Below are 15,831 nucleotides of genomic sequence, written 5' to 3'. Positions count from 1 at the left end.
GTTAACTTTTACTCGGAGTCAGTATCCATGGTTACTTATGCTGTGAACCTAACCTGGTCGGGAGCAGGTTTTATTCTCCAAACTCGAAGTTTTTGCCGGTCCCCTCCCCTTTTTAAAGACGAAGCACTATATATCGCTTCAACCTTCATTGCCCACATTTCCGTCACGCGATCTAAGTGACAAGAATGGCTTGTCCTTTTTTGGAGGACCCAATAGACGAGGAGGCTGCATTAATTCGTAGAGAATTACATTTACGTCGTACGAGGATTTTGAGACCTCGACTCGATGTTTTGTCATTTCCCCATACGTTTTTGTTTGAGCGTTACCGTTTTTCGTTGCAGTCAATTACATATACAATGAAAACAACATTAGGTCTTGCTATGCAGATGTTTCATATGTCAAATATTGTCAACAAAGCCTACATCCATGACATGCTCACATTTGACCTGATTGAATTATGTTTTTATACTTCATTTTTAGCTGCTGCCATGTTCTTTTAATTCCTGCAGGATTGCATCTACATGAAAATGAAATCAGGGACATTGAATTAGATTAATGTAACAATTACTTTTTGGAAACACAATTTTCTAGCACTGCTTACTTTCTTAATCCCATATAAACCTATACCACTTGATCAATACAGGGGTAGTGTTGCAGCGTGTGTGTGCTGAGCGGGGTGCAATCCACGAGAGACAAGGGGAGGGGCGATTGCAGGTGCAGATGGGGGGGGGGGGGGTTGAGCACGGATGAGGAGGACGGAGAAGGTGTCATTCCCAGAATAACTGTTTTGGAGTCATTCTTATTCCGCTCTGGAGGTTGAGGGTTTCCAACGGGAAGTGAACCCCGAAGGAGAATTCCCTTCGGCCCTGAAGGAAATCTCCCCTGCGCTTTTGACCACGCACGGTCGGAAAGACGAGAGAAAAGAAGGAAGTCTTTGCGCAGCGAAAGGTTCAACAGTAGACAAAAGTTCACTTTTAAAACACAATTGCATGTATTAATATTAAACTGACCAACGTTTGCAAGAGGGGAAGGTTAACAAAAAAGTCCTCTAAACATTACCGACGTTAAATGCATTTTCCCCCAGATTGGTTCTGTACACTATGCAGCATTTCATGCATTTACACCAGGAATAACACTTCAAAAGTACACCTAAATATCACCATTTTTATTTCACACCTTACGCTATTTAAAAAATTATTACAGTCAATATTTTATAACAATGATTTAAATGCAAACTTAGGCATTAACTTGAGCAGCTATGTTTTCCACGCTAACTGTCTCTGTTTTGCAGATGCAGCGGTGTTGCTTTTCTTCTGGAATATGTGCTCATATTCACTGTAACTCTGCAGCAGCACGTCAAGTTCAGCTGCCGAAAAATACGCAGACCTCTTTTTTTCCACGGTTGCCATGGTGACTCGTGATATCTGCGCTCCATTGATAATGGCTTCTTATAGTCGCGGTGCTCACGCTCACCTCCGAATCAGTCCACTCAGAGTTGATTGACCTAACTCCGATCAGCATCTCTGAAACAGAAAACTCAGAGTTGTTAATCCCCCGATTGACCAACTCAGAGTTCAAGTTTAACCTCAGAGTTGGTTGAACCTCCTTTCTGAAACAGGCCCCTGTTGTAGTAGAGAGAGCAATATTTTTCAAAAATAAAAATAAAGTTTTACCTTATCAGACTTGGAAGTTACACAACTAATGTTTCAAAACCCCAACAAATGAAGCAAACTGAGGACATGGAGATGTTTTAGAGTTAAACTAAACATTTTTATCTTTATTCTATGTGACTGAATGTTTAGTGAAGGCGACCCCCCCCCCCCCCCCACACACACACACAGACAGACACAGGGGTTGTTTTTTAATGAGAACAGCTGGGGCCTGTTTCACAAAGGAGGTTCAACCAACTCTGAGGTCAAACCTGAACTCTGAGTTGGTCAATCGAGAGATTAACAACTCTGAGTTTTCAGTTTCAGAGCAGCTGATCCGCGTTAGATCAATCAACTCTGAGTGGACTGATTCGGAGGTGAGCGTGCGCACCGCGTCTATAAGAAGCCATTATCAATGGAGCGCAGATATCACGAGTCACCATGGCAACCGTGAAAACAAAGAGGTCTGCGTATTTTTCGCCAGCTGAACTTGACGTGCTGCTGCAGAGTTGCAGTGAATATGAGAACATATTCCAGAAGAAAAGCAACACCGCTGCATCTGCAAAACAGAGACAGTTAGCGTGGAAAACATAGCTGCTCAACTTAATGCCTAAGTTTGCATTTAAATCATTGTTATAAAATATTGACTGTAATAATTTTTTAAATAGCGTAAGGTGTGAAATAAAAATGGTGATATTTAGGTGTACTTTTGAAGTGTTATTCCTGGTGTAAATGCATGAAATGCTGCATAGTGTACAGAACCAATCTGGGGGAAAATGCATTTAACGTCGGTAATGTTTAGAGGACTTTTTTGTTAACCTTCCCCTCTTGCAAACGTTGGTCAGTTTAATATTAATACATGCAATTGTGTTTTAAAAGTGAACTTTTGTCTACTGTTGAACCTTTCGCTGCGCAAAGACTTCCTTCTTTTCTCTCGTCTTTCCGACCGACCGTGGTCAGAAGCGCAGGGGAGATTTCCTTCAGGGCTGAAGGGAATTCTCCTTCGGGGTTCACTTCCCGTTGGAAACCCTCAACCTCCAGAGCGGAATAAGAATGACTCCAAAACAGTTATTCTGGGAATGACACCTTCTCTTTATTTAACTAAGTGCTCCGTCCTCCGAACACACAATATATACCACGCACACACCTCCGCTCCGTGCTCACCCCCCCCCCCCCCCCCCCCCCATCTGCACCTGCACTCGCACCCCGCTCAGCACACACACGCTGCAACACTACCCTTGTATTGATCAAGTGGTATAGGTTTATTTGGGATTAAGAAAGTAAGCAGTGCTAGCAAATTGTGTTTCCAAAAAGTAATTGTTACATTAATCTAATTCAATGTCCCTGATTTCATTTTCATGTAGATGCAATCCTGCAGGAATTAAAAGAACATGGCAGCAGCTAAAAATGAAGTATAAAACATAATTCAATCCGGTCAAATGTGAGCATGTCATGGATGTAGGCTTTGTTGACAATATTTGACATATGAAACATCTGCATAGCAATACATATCTAATGTTGTTTTCATTGTTTATATGTAATTGACTGCAACGAAAAACGGTAACGCTCAAACAAAAACGTATGGAGCAATGACAAAATATTGAGTCTTCTCAAAATCCTCGTACGAGGTAAATATAATTCTCTACGAATTAATGCAGCCTCCTCGTCTATTGGGTCCTCCAAAAAAGAACAAGCCATTCTTGTCACTTAGACCGTCTCTGTCTGTGTGACGGAAATTTGGGCAATGAAGGTTAAAGCGAAACATACTGCTTCGTCTTTAAAAAGGGGAGGGGACTGGCAGAAACCTTGAGTTTAGAGAATAAAACCTGCTCCCGACCAGGTTAGGTTCACAGCATAAGTAACCATGGACACTGACTCCGAGTATAAGTTACCTCTCTTTCAGAAACGGGTTTGACTTACTCTGCTTTCTCTGGTTTAACAAACCTCCCATTCTGAAACAGAAAACCCAGGGTTTCCCTGATTTCAGGGTTAACGCACTCAGAGTTTACACTTAACCTCCTTTCTGAAACAGGCCCCAGGAGGGTATTAAACTACAGTAGAATAGTGGTAGAGTGTAAACAAAAAGGATCATGGGAAGTGAGGGCAGGCTTACTAGCAGTCCCGCCCACAACTTAGAGGTGAATTTCTAATGAACCCCTGCCGCTCTCCAGAAACTATGTTCTGAAGAAGCGATTTCTTTTTTTGGTTAGCCTCGCCTTTCTAGTTGAAGTTCTCATCATCAGCGTTCATTTCCTGATTGCTGCTGTTGGCAGAGGTTACTTCCTTCTTTGGCAGAAAAACGCAAACCAGCATCATCATCATCAACATCATAATCATGCATGCTTTAAGCAGAGCTCTGCTGCAGCAGGAATCTGTTCCCACCGTCAGGATCAACAGGAACCAGTGCTGAAGTTTCCACGGCAACAACTTTCCGTTAGGAAGCCAGAGTTAATTTAAAACGACGACTGAAGAACAAAGCTCTGAAAAAGCATTTCTGGTGTTTGTGAAACAAGTTTTCTTCACTGAAGTGAAGCTAATTCAGGAGACAAATTCTGAAAGATCCTTAAAAAAGTCAGATTAGTGGAGAGAAGATAAAATCCTTCAGATGTATAAACTGATTCAAAGATTCAGATCTCACATTTAGTGTTAATTGGTGAATATTTGATCTGAATCAAGTGTTTGACAGACAGCCCGCCCTCCTGTGGTCCTTTCAGGCCTAATGATCCATGAACGTCTGTTTTCCTCGTCTGAGCTGGAATCTAATCATAAACTGTACAGCTGGATAGCTCTGATATTGCTCACCATTTTTGTTTTACTGGTAATGCTATGTTGGGGTTGTGGGGGGATCGTGGGCTAGCAGGAGAGAATGTAAACAGAACTCAAAGTACGACACAAGTCCAAGTCACCATCTCTGGTAGGCAATGCCAACAGTCACAAAAACAGACAGCATTTCCTCTTTGAACTCTGTCAATCTCGATTCTGTGTTTTGTGTGCGATGATCTGGTTTCTGTGCCTTCAGGTGACGCAGGAACCCAAACCTTCGAGTTTCTACTCCGAAGCAGGAGGAAGAAGACTGCTCCAGGGGAGAACCCCATGTTACGCCTGATCGTCTTCCTTACAGCAGTCCTGCCTCCATCCGTCTGTCCGTGTATGAATGGATGAGAATGAGACCAGAGCACTTTGGTCTTTGAAGGAAGAAATTCGGCTGCATTCTCTATTTAATCCAAACCAAACTTTATTCAAGCCATAAGTAAACAAACTGGTTCGTCTTTGATCAGAACCATTTGTGTTGCATCAACTTGACCTGCTTTTGGTTCCAAAAACAGAGTTATGTTTCAGGGTATGTCAAGTTGCCATGGCAACTCATGCTTTGAACATAACCTGGTCTGGAGCAGGTTTAGTTAAAGGTTAGTTTGTTTTCAGAGAGGTGAAGCAGCATGGCGTGTCCATTTGAAGATGATTTAGTGCATGTGGCAAACTCAAGGTCCAGGGGCCAAATGTGGCCCGCCATGTCATTTTGTGTGGCCCGCGAGAGCATAAAAGTTTTTAATTTCTTAAAATAAAATTTCTCTTTTGATTACATATTTGTGTATCTGCAGTTGTAATTATTCCATGTTTGCAGGTCTTGTGTGTATGTAGACAAATTGTTAAAAAACCATCAGTTGGATGCAAGGCTGTGTGCAGCCTTTTTCTGAAATCTTACACTATAATACATATTCTTTTTTAGCTCAGTTTGTTATTTGTCTTTGTTATTACGCAAACTCATATCCGGTCTTTTGGAACCGACATACCCAGAGTGAGGAAGTTCAGGCGGACTTCAGCCAGAGTTCAGGGTTAAAGTCAGGGTAGTTTAAACATGCTTCCTGGAAAACCCCACTGTTCAGCGACGGAACAGGCAAAGTTTGTTTTTGGAGGCTGGAAAGGAAAGCAGCTCCACCCAAACACTGGAAACCAGCCACTGTTCTAAAGGAGGCATTAAAGTCTCAGTTCTGTATCACATGATAGAGGATCATGATGAAAAGAACCATGAAGAAAAATTAAACTGCCACAAAGACCAATTGCATGAAAACCTGTCAACCCATGAGTCTGGAGCTCAGTCCTGATTGGAAAACCTCAGAACAGAAGCCTGAAATGGCTCCATCTAGTGGACACAAGACGGCAGGACATTTGCAAAACTATCAAAGTTGTGTTTATTTAAAAACAGAACGTGAACATTGTGGTATATCATACACAGGTGAGTGAAAGGACAGCAGTTACATGACGTGCACATTTAAAGGTTTTGTGGAATGGTGCTCGTGTTCAAATCAGCATCGAGTGTCTTTTGTGCGGTTTCCTGCAAGAGGGAAGAGATTTTAAAAAACTGAAGAAAAGCAACAAATGCCAACATGCATGAAACAAAAGCTTTAAAGAAGCAGTCTGATTAGAAACATTTAGTTTGGTTATAGTATGTTTTTATTCTTCAGATAGAATGATAAAATGTTTAGATTAAAAATTAAGAATAAAAATCTACTTTGACTAATGACATCCACAGAAATGAGAAGTTCAGCCCTTTTTTATACTTTACAATTTCCTCTAATTTATATTTAAAACTTGTGGCATTGCATTCCATACAGCCCTGTCTTCTATTTTCAAACAGGCATATTTGGTCACACAATAATTCCACAATGAACCAGGAAAATAAAATAAGGTATAAATCTGCAAACAAACCAAAGATGAGGTTAAAATTATTTTTTTTCTGAGAAATATAAATAAAGGGCAATGCTCCTCTCAAAGCTTCAAGAAATTACAATATTCCATCACAATAAGGTGTCATAACTCGTTATATTTTAAAGTGTCAAAGCTAAAGACTTTGAAACCTTTATTTTAAATTTGAATGAATTTTAATGGGGGGGGGCTGTTTTGGAAAACAAGAGTGAGTTCATAATCTACTGAAGGTTTGATACTGGAGCACTGAGGCATCAACACCAAAGGATGGAATTTAAATGAACTAAAATGATTTAGCTTGCAGGTATATATTTGGTTTTAGGGCTGTTTAGTTTTCCTCCTTTTTGGAAAAAAGAAAAAAAAGGGATTAAAATCATTTTTTTTCCCTTGAACTTCAAACTTTAAAGGTTTCTTCTGTTTTAGTAGCTTTTTGGTTTAACATTTGTTTTAACAGTAGGATCAAACCTGGGCTGCATGGACCATACCATCCCATTTACACATCAAACAGATTAACAGCATCGTTTTCTTTGTGTGGAGCCCCCCCCCCAATAATCCTTTTTGAAATCTAAGATGCGACCCACCTTGTGGCTGTGACACCTTGTGCTTGTTGGAGTGTTGTGGTCTGTGGTGGTCCATGTTGGGCATGGCGTCCCTCCATGACCTCTCTGCTGAAACGCCTCGTTGTGAACACCTCATGAAAACCCGACATCGGGGGGTTCAAACGGCGTTCGCTTACCTGCTTGCCACCCGTGTCCCTGACACGGCTGGTCCCCGCCGCCCAGCTTGGCCTGCTGGGCCCCTGGAATGAAGCAGTTCTCGTCCGTTTCTGGGATGTCGTTGCCATGGTTACGGTGATGCAGCCTCCCCCAGGCAGCAAGCTGAGGGTGCAGCTCCGTGCACACACAGCGGTCCTTCGGCTTCGGATGAACGGCTACGCACACGTTTTGTTTGGACGACAGGGGCCTCTTAACGCCAGCCAGTTTCCTGGGGGCGTCGGCTGACTTCCATTTCACACCTGCGGGGCTGGAACTGTTCCCATCGGATTCTCCCTCCATGTCAGGTCCACGGTGGGGGATGTGGAGGTTGGGGTCAGAGGCCTTTCTCAGCCGGATCTTAGCGTGAGACGTGCAGGCGTCGCATGTGGGTAAGAGGACGTCGTTCCACTGCTGGAAGGGAGCAGCTTTCCGCTTCAGGCCTCTCAGGCCTTCCCGGGCTGGACTGGAAGACGAGCAGATCCTGCGTTTTGACAGACATCTGGAGCAGAGACGCTCTGCCTTGGACACGTGAGGGTTGAACGAGTCTTCGTTGAACTTCCTGCTGAGGCAGCACTCGTGGTCAGAGAGGCTGCGTCGATCCACCTTCTCCTGGAGTTTGAACCTCTGTTTTGGCGGTTCTTTGAACTCCAGGTCTGGTTTTCTTCTTCTGCCGTGTGTGTTGAAGCCTCGGCCACCCAGAGGTCTGCTCGGCTTCCTGGAGGCTGGCAGCATCTTGCTGCTGTAGTAGATGTTCTCAAAGTCAGACAGCCAGCTGCTTGAAGGAAGGTAAGCAGGCAGCGACTCGAAGGAGGTGTCCTGATGATCACTGGGATCCAGTTCTCTCCTGGGGGGAACTTTCCGCACCTGCAGAGGTGAACTCTCCAGCAGCAAAGTGGAAAACAGGGCGTCCTCTGCTTTACCCGTCATCTCAGACTTCTGAGAGTCTTCTGAAGCAAGATCTTCCATCACGAAGCAGAGATCTGCTTCAGGTACCGCATCATTTCCAAAGCTGTCCACAGGAGGCATCTCAGGCTCCGCCCTCAGAGACTCCTCCAGTCCATCCATGCTTTCATTCATTGCGATTGTGGAGGTGTTTTGGACCAGAGGTTCAACAGAAGAAACTGAAGTCTCCCTAGCCGACCAGACAATGGACTCCATCTTCCTCAGTTCATCCAGGTACTTGGGTTCAAACGGCAGATGAAAGCTTGGCGTCACACTCCGATCGTCGGGGCTTCCTGGAGACTCCTCTGTTTCCTTGGAGCTCAGGTTCTCAGCCGCTGATGTCTGCTGCTCCTCAGAACCAGAGTTTGGCGTCCCAACCAACAGGATGTCGGGACAAACCTGGACAGCCGACGTGGACTGCTCTGCAGGAGGCATTTTGTCCTGGAGGGGTGAGGTCTGTGACCAGGTTTTTGTTTTCTCGTGCACCAATAGCAGCCTGGGGGGTGTGGAGCAACCTTCAGTCTCCTCCATCTGAATGACCAAGCTGCTTTTGGAGGGCGTCCCGGTGGAGGAGAGGGACGCCGAATGCTGGAGTGCAGCAGGACAGTCTTGTTGGCCTCCGGGTGAACCGGGACTCAAACTCACCGCACTCTCGGCGAGGGTCCCCTGGACGGCCGTGAGCGGCTCGGTCTGGACCTCTGAGGTGGTGGTTTCCCTGAACGCAGAGGCCTGCTGGCAGCGGAAGCGGCGGGCGTGGAAGGCCATGTTCTGGTAGTACTGAGGGCTGAGCATGCGTCTGTAGTCCATCAAATGGAGCTGAGTGTGAGGCACGATGAAGCCTGGAGGCTCCATGTAGGGGTTCATCTGATAGTGGGGCATCACTGGCAGCCCAAACCCTTTACAAAGACACAGACGTTCAAACCATCAGGGGCGCCAGATAATACCCAAACTCAAAAAAAAAGCAGAAATGTGTCAAGACTTTGTTTCCACTGTGCTGTGATTAGAACATAGTCGCATTTTATTCTTGAATTTTCATCCTCCAACACTGACACTGAACACTGAACAAAAGTGGCTGCAGAACAACATTCAGAAAACAGACCTGTCCTACCTTTAATTACTTGCAAAACTTCAGTTTCTGACACCAAATAAAAGTCATTTAATCAAAAAGCTGAAGGGGACGAAAAAATTTAAATAAGCTCAAACTTTGTCACAACTAAACCTTTGGTGGGGCTTCAAGAAAAGCCAGAGATCCTGTGTTGCAAAAGCAGACCCCCCCCCCCAAAAAAAAAAAAGAAATTCTTGATCTGCCAATGGGGTAAGAAGTGGTCGAACCAAAAATTCTTATTCTAAGACAAACATCCTCACCAAGACATGTTTTCTTAAACTAAGATTATTTCACCATTGAAAACTTCCCTGAGAAGATTTTCTTTTCCTTGGAAGACATAAAATCAGACTCATTTCTGAAACAATTACTGTCTTAGACTGTGTGGATGAGCTGGACGCTCAGAGCAGCAGGACACACAGATCTGCAGGTCTTACCCAAGCCGGGGTAGTTGTAGTAGGGGTTGTAAGGCAGGGGCCACTGCAGAGTCTGCATGGGGAAGCACGGCTGCGACGACTGCACGTAGAAGAAAGGTTTGTGGTGCTGCTGCTCCTCAGGACGACCAGGCCCCGGCGGGGATCCGTGGGACTGCTTGGCTCCAAGCGCTTTAGGTGGACCGTGTTGGCCCAGAGTGTATGAATGCTGCAGGGTGGCGGTGACTGCTTCCATGTCTAAACGAAGAAACTCATGTTGAAGCAACGTTCGGCAGAAGAAAGACGTCACCCAGAAAGAAGCCAGTAAAGCTTTCCGACCTACTTCAGGCTGAGAACCAAAGGTGTGGACTCACTTGTCAGCTTCAGCTCTGATTGGCTGGCGTACGTCCAGGTGAAGATTGTCCAATTAGGCCTTAATGAGCTCCAATAAAGCCAGTGGAGAAGCCTCTCCTCCAGCAGGTGACTCAGTTCACCTGAGGAGTCACTTCACTCTGAAATAATTAGTCTGATTGACTCCAAAGACTCAGATCTGCAGTTTGTCACACATTTGGGCTTTTCCAGCTCTGATCCATTTTGACCGCCATCTGCATGCTTGTTTTCCGTGACGTGTTGTCTGAACACGCCTGATGCAGGTAATCGGGCTGGAACATGCAGACACGCCGGCCCCTGAGGCGTGTTCCAGGGAGAAGGTCACGTGACATAAGCGGATAAGTTTAAGGGTTAAGTTAGTGGATAACCTCAACTTTAGGTTTCTAAACCTGAGCTATCTTTGAAGTCACCATAGCAGCCTACTTTCTTAGCATCACCTAGTCCAGAGCAGGTGATGTCAAAGTAGACAGAGGTCAGAGTAGGACGTGACATTTCGTCCAGCATCCTGTGAACGTGGACGAACAAGCAAGACCTTTCTCACCGTGAGAGGATGACCAGACCAACGGACTGGTCGGATTTCCCACAGGAATGTTTGAAAAAGCTTCACCGTTTTTTAAATTTATTTAGAGAAACTTTAGAAACTACAAATACATAAAGTGATGAACCACAGGTCAGCTCTCATAAAATACCCCCCCCCCTCAGTAGAGATGCAGGGGAGGAACTCTGAATGTGACCGACCACAGAAACAGAAGAATGACAGAGACTTGATTTGTCTAAAATCACTTCAAAAACATTAAACACTGAGTCTCTTCTTGATTTCATGAAATACAAGTCAATTCTTTGCATAATTTGGTTAATTTATTATGAATTAAATTCCTTTTCACACACAGTTCCACCTCAAGTCGCTTCTCCAGTGTTTGCACCTTTTGGATGGAGACTTTCTTCTCTGAGAGGTCCATCTCTCCATGTCTCATGTGTCCAAACTAAAGGATGGTTCAGAAGCAGAACAAACTGCTGAGGAGGGCGGGGTCATGAAACGAAAGATGGAGGTCCTCTTTTCCAACAGAGAACATCTTCCACTCGGGACACTTACTGAAAAGCAGGAGGGGTCGGCGTCACTTGTCCTTGTCTTTTGTCCCAGTGGCTGTTGGGCTGGGAACCATTACTTTATGAACCGTATCATGAACAATGATTTTATGTGTGTATCGTTTATGAAGTACACTGTAAAAACAGAATCTTAAGAAGGTTAAGATGACCCGTGTTTCAAGAAAATTGCCCTTCTGTCTTGCAAGAAAAATCACCAAGACAGTTATTTAAAAGCAAAATAATCTCACGATGAGAAAACACGTCTTGGTGTTTACAATTCCTTGTAAGAATTCCTGGTAAAACCATTTTTCTGACCCTGTTGGCGGATTTGTTTTGCTCATCTAAAAAAAAATCTGCCAATGGGGTAAGAATTTTTTACTATTTCAGTTTTTGCAGTACATGTGTAAACCTGGTGACTGAAACAAACATGTATTTAGCCTTTCAGAGATGAATAAAGTATTAATCCTGCAGCTGAAACTCCAATAGAATGGTGTTTTAAGGATGCAAACAACCATGAAGAGGTCTTTGAAGTTTTAAAAAAAACCTAGTGGTAAAGTATCAACCTTTAAAGCCCCACTGATTAAAATAATGTTTTTAACATGTTCTTGTAGCAGTTTTCTAATAGAGGACATTTATAAAGAAAGTTGCACTTAAATTAGCATTTCTGAGAATTCCTTTATTCAAATCGTGAATCAGGAGCAGACGAAAAAAATGTTATTTGAAAAAAAAATAAGTCATATTTGTGACGTAGAAAATACTCTGGGTGGGGTCACAATCTTCTGGCTCTGCTCCATTCTGATCATCCACTTACAAATAGATCCATGGACGTCTACTTCCTCTGAACTGGAACCTGGATCAGAACTGTACTCCCATGTTGTTCACCATTTTTGTTGCACCGTTAATGCTAGATTGGGTGGTGCGAGGGGCTGTAGGCTAGCGGGAAAGCATCCAAACCGATGAATGCCGGGAAGTGGGCTTACTCTGCACCACAACCAAGAGGCAAATTTCTAACGAACTCCTGACGCTCTGCAGAAACTAGAAAACAGATTTTTTTTAAAAAATTTTGTCTAAAAACGGCATCACCATGAAAGACCACTGGGAACGCTTTGAAAATAGATGAAAAGATGATCAGAGTGGGACTTTAAGGGGTTGGAAGGGGTACATGAATGCAGAAAATGAATTTCACACACAGATGAGAGAATAACTTTTTTAATCATCTGAAAAGTTTCCAGATCCGTGGCGTTAAGTCTGAATCTTCAGGAACTGATGGATTTAGAATTTGCTGCTCCGCCATTGAAAACCAGCTCAGAGGTTTTTAACCTCCGTAATGCGGCTCAGGAAAATAAAAATAAACTATGAAAATCTAGTCAAATTTTTTAATTAAAAATAGACGTCAGAGTTTTTAAGAGTTCCCACTCTCCACCTTTAGATGACATTATATTGCTCAAAGATGCAAAAACTGAACAGCCGAAAATAAAGTGAATTTTTTTGCACACATATAGGAGAGTCTTTCAATACCTGCACTTGATTTTTGACTGTTGCTCCTCAAAAAGAGTGAATCATGTGAAAATGTCAGAACAAGGACTAAAGCAGCTTAAAGATTGACATTATTTTATTGGACTGACCCCAAACAGTGACACACCTTCCCCTGCATCTGTGAAATCCATCCGCCTGTAAGTGCATGGCAGCGTCACTGCAGACATTCTTAACTTCTCTAACCAAACCAATCTTCCTGTGCATTTCACCGGGTGTTCAATTCCCCAACCATCCGTGACTAAGCTTCTCGGGGGGGACCTGGGGAGCAGAGAGGCCGTCAGCACACCTGATCATGCGCGCGTTCGCAGAGAGAGACCAACACCTACAGTTCAACTCTTCAAAACGTCGGGAAAGGCCGTCAACATCTGGGATCTGATCTGCCTGCGGAGAGAAAAATGCTTCAGCTTCACAGAGATGATCAGAAAGGAGCACGGCGATCCGCTTGTGCAGCATTACTGGGGTTTTTCCTTCCTTCACTGCTTAGATAAAAGCTTCATTGCATCCTTCTGTCTGTTTTATCTGAGACCTTCTCCTGCTGAAGTCAACCAGGAAATAAATTCCCACTTTGGAAAGTGCTGCTTTGAACTGGAAGAACCCGGAAACGCGTTTGTCCAACATGACCGTCAGACTTCAGAGAATTCAGCCTGCTGCAGACTTCCCCCTCCAAGCTGTTTTTAGTGTGAAATTTGATCTTTTTTATAACTAAAATCTGTCTGCAGCTTTCAAAATCTAGCCATCAATTCCAGTTTAGGGTCAGCTCTGTTACTTATGGTAAAAGAGCTGAACCCCTGAAAATCTTCAGAAACCTGTCGTTCACCAAACAGCCGAGCGTTCGCCTCAGCTAACGTCATCCCATCCTGGGGCTGTGTTGAGGTGACGTTCAGAGGAGCAGTGGCTGCTGGGAGCTGCACGACTCGCCTTGTCTCTGTGGAGGCGCCGCGTGTCTCCTCCTGGGAATCACTTCCTCGGCCCACTGATCCGCTGTGGTTCCAGCGTCTCTGCAGGGTCTGTCTGAGAGCAGATCCACACCTTCACCTCTGGTTTCTGACATGGAGGGTCAGAACACAGAGGAACCCGTTCTCCACTTACCCTGACACGTCCTGCACTGCAACTTGCTGCCGTCCTGCTGCTCCTCTGCTTCCGCCGCCTCCTTCTGCTGCTGCTTTCCATCTTCACCCTCTTGGTCCTGCTCCGCTGGTTCTGGCGCCTCTCTGTATTGTCCCCTTTTATACCAAGACTTTGGGGCATGTCTTGCGGGGAGGATGTAAGATTTTCGGGGCGAAATGTGCTTCCTTACAACCACTCTGACTGGCTGCTCGCAGCTTCTCCCAAACTTTCCTTCCTCCTCCTCCTCTTCCTCCGAGTCTCCACCTTCATCCCAGTAAATCTTGGAGGTTTTGCTCCTGCTCAAGCCTTTATTCAAACTTTTCCCACAACAAGCACACATGTACCTCTTTGTGTCCGGTAGCCACACCTCGTTGCGGTGAGGGGATCCGCCCATGACCTCTGCGAGCCGCCTCCCTGTGTACACGTGCTTGGGAAAGAGGTCGACGTCCTCCAGATCTGTGGAGAACATCTCATCTCTGGAGGAGAGCTCATCCAAAGACGGACTGAGCACGCTCATGCGCTCGTGTGTGGCCTGCATGGAGAGGTAGTTGTAGTAGTAAGGGGCAGCTGGAGATAAAACGTGTCCGGCTGCAGCGCCGGCAGCAGCTCCAGGTGCCAAAACACAATCAAAGGGCAGTTTGAGGATCTGACAACCGAGTTCATCAGCAGGATGCTCCGCCTCTGGAACTACCTCACTGCTTTTAGCCTCTCTGGACTCAGGCTGGCTGGAGGAGGTGGGGGGCGGCTGCGTGGGTTTCTCAAGATCGCATCTGGGAACGCTCGAGTCAGTCACTGAGATATTTGACTGGATATCTGTGACCTGCTCCCTCTCTAAAGAGAAGAAGCGTTCCTCTGTTGCTGGATGCCTGTGCTCACAGTCTTCATGGACAGAAGAGCTATCTATTGGCAGCTCCTCCTCCAGTCCTCCTGACCAGCATGCCTGGGAGCTCTGGGTGTCCAAGGCCGCCTGGCTGGACTCGCTGTCATCCACAGCTACACTGGATTCCCCAAAAGTCACAGTAGGAGACTCCAAACAGCATCCGCGAGCCTCTAAAGGTGTGCTGTGATCCTGCTCCTCCCTTTTCTTCTCTTCTCCCGGTGGAGACATACTAAAGGAGTGCGAGGCGACGCCAGAGTCCAGCTCTCGGTCGCCACCCTGCAGCTCAGACACTCTGATCTTATCCAAGCATTCGATGAGTTTGGTGATGGCGTCACTGGGATCCGTCTGAGCCTCTGAACAGGCCGTTTCTCGGCGCCTTGGAGGCTGGGCGTGGGGATGCGGGCGTGGCATCTCACCCCAGGCGGGAGCGTGGAAGCGGGGCTCAAACACACGCCTGTAATCCATTGGATAGATTGGAGCGTGTGGTAAAACAAAGCCAGGATATGGCACATAGGAGTACGGGGGCATGCAGGGACGACCAACATTAAAACCTATAAGCAGATAAAGGCACATTTCTCCAACAATTCAGTTCACTTGGGCAGATTTAGGTTCAAATGACTTCTTACCTCCAGGCAGGCCGTACTGGGCGTATGGGTTGTTGAGCTGCAGGTGCTGGTACAGGAAGTAAGGCTGGGATGGAGGCTGGACGAAGAAGAAAGGCCTGGACGGCTGGTTCCTCTGTCCTCCATTCCCAAACGAAGGCAGCTGCTTGCTTGAATCTGTAAGACAGACACATTTTACCTTTCACATCGTATGTACATTTAATCTAAAGGAGAAGATTTACCATCCATTTTGGTTCACTTTGTTGCTCAGAAAAAGAAAAACCTTGGCTCCTGAATTCAGAATTAAGCTTATTAGTTCAGTTATTGAGTCTTTTAAAACATCTTTTTCTCTTAAACCAGACAGAAGTAAGAACTCTTCATTCTGCGTCCGGACAACATTTTTAGTCGTCTGACTGAAGGAGTCCTGGCCCTCCGCTAATAATCAGTCAAATGTGAGACAGCTGGGGTCTGCAGACCCACGAATCAGCTCTGAGAGCATTTCTGCCAAAGAAAACAATCCACGTTTTCACACTGAACCGCTGAAATAAAATATATCTAAACAGATAAGGTATAAAACAAAAGCTATTGAATTATTTTACATTCATGAATTAGCTGCGTGAGCGGCGGCGCAGCTGCTATGCGTCACTTGCTCCTGCAGGGGTCGC

General features: G+C 45.2%; 2 protein-coding genes across 3 annotated transcripts; both read right to left on the bottom strand.

Moving 5' to 3' along the window:
- Window positions 1–5,815: 5,815 nt before the first annotated feature.
- Window positions 5,816–10,067, bottom strand: LOC101174543 (uncharacterized). Its single transcript, XM_011489116.3, has 5 exons — window positions 9,940–10,067; window positions 9,590–9,823; window positions 7,090–8,946; window positions 6,935–7,021; window positions 5,816–5,982 (listed from the first exon to the last, which is right to left on the bottom strand). Exons 2-5 carry the CDS (start codon window positions 9,819–9,821, stop codon window positions 5,954–5,956), a joined length of 2,205 nt encoding a protein of 734 aa, XP_011487418.1. The 5' UTR covers window positions 9,822–9,823; window positions 9,940–10,067; the 3' UTR covers window positions 5,816–5,953.
- Window positions 10,068–12,635: 2,568 nt separating this feature from the next.
- Window positions 12,636–15,810, bottom strand: buc (bucky ball). Of its 2 annotated transcripts, none has more exons than XR_013652241.1 (6): window positions 15,409–15,629; window positions 15,191–15,343; window positions 13,667–15,115; window positions 13,492–13,584; window positions 12,904–12,954; window positions 12,636–12,835 (listed from the first exon to the last, which is right to left on the bottom strand). XR_013652241.1 is itself a non-coding variant. In XM_078938678.1 (6 exons), the coding sequence occupies exons 1-5, from the start codon at window positions 15,413–15,415 to the stop codon at window positions 12,936–12,938; spliced, it is 1,725 nt and encodes a 574-aa protein (XP_078794804.1). In that variant the 5' UTR covers window positions 15,416–15,810; the 3' UTR covers window positions 12,636–12,835; window positions 12,904–12,935. The 2 variants fall into 2 exon arrangements, 1 of the variants encoding a protein (XP_078794804.1); XM_078938678.1 differs by having other exon boundaries at window positions 13,492–13,588; window positions 15,409–15,810.
- Window positions 15,811–15,831: the final 21 nt, after the last annotated feature.

Source organism: Oryzias latipes, chromosome 20, assembly GCF_053564925.1.
Source record: "Oryzias latipes strain Hd-rR chromosome 20, Olatipes_Hd-rR_3.1".
In the NCBI taxonomy this organism is placed as follows: Eukaryota; Metazoa; Chordata; class Actinopteri; order Beloniformes; family Adrianichthyidae; genus Oryzias; species Oryzias latipes.
Note: the sequence above shows the minus strand (reverse complement) of the source record. Positions and strands in the feature narration are given on the sequence as shown.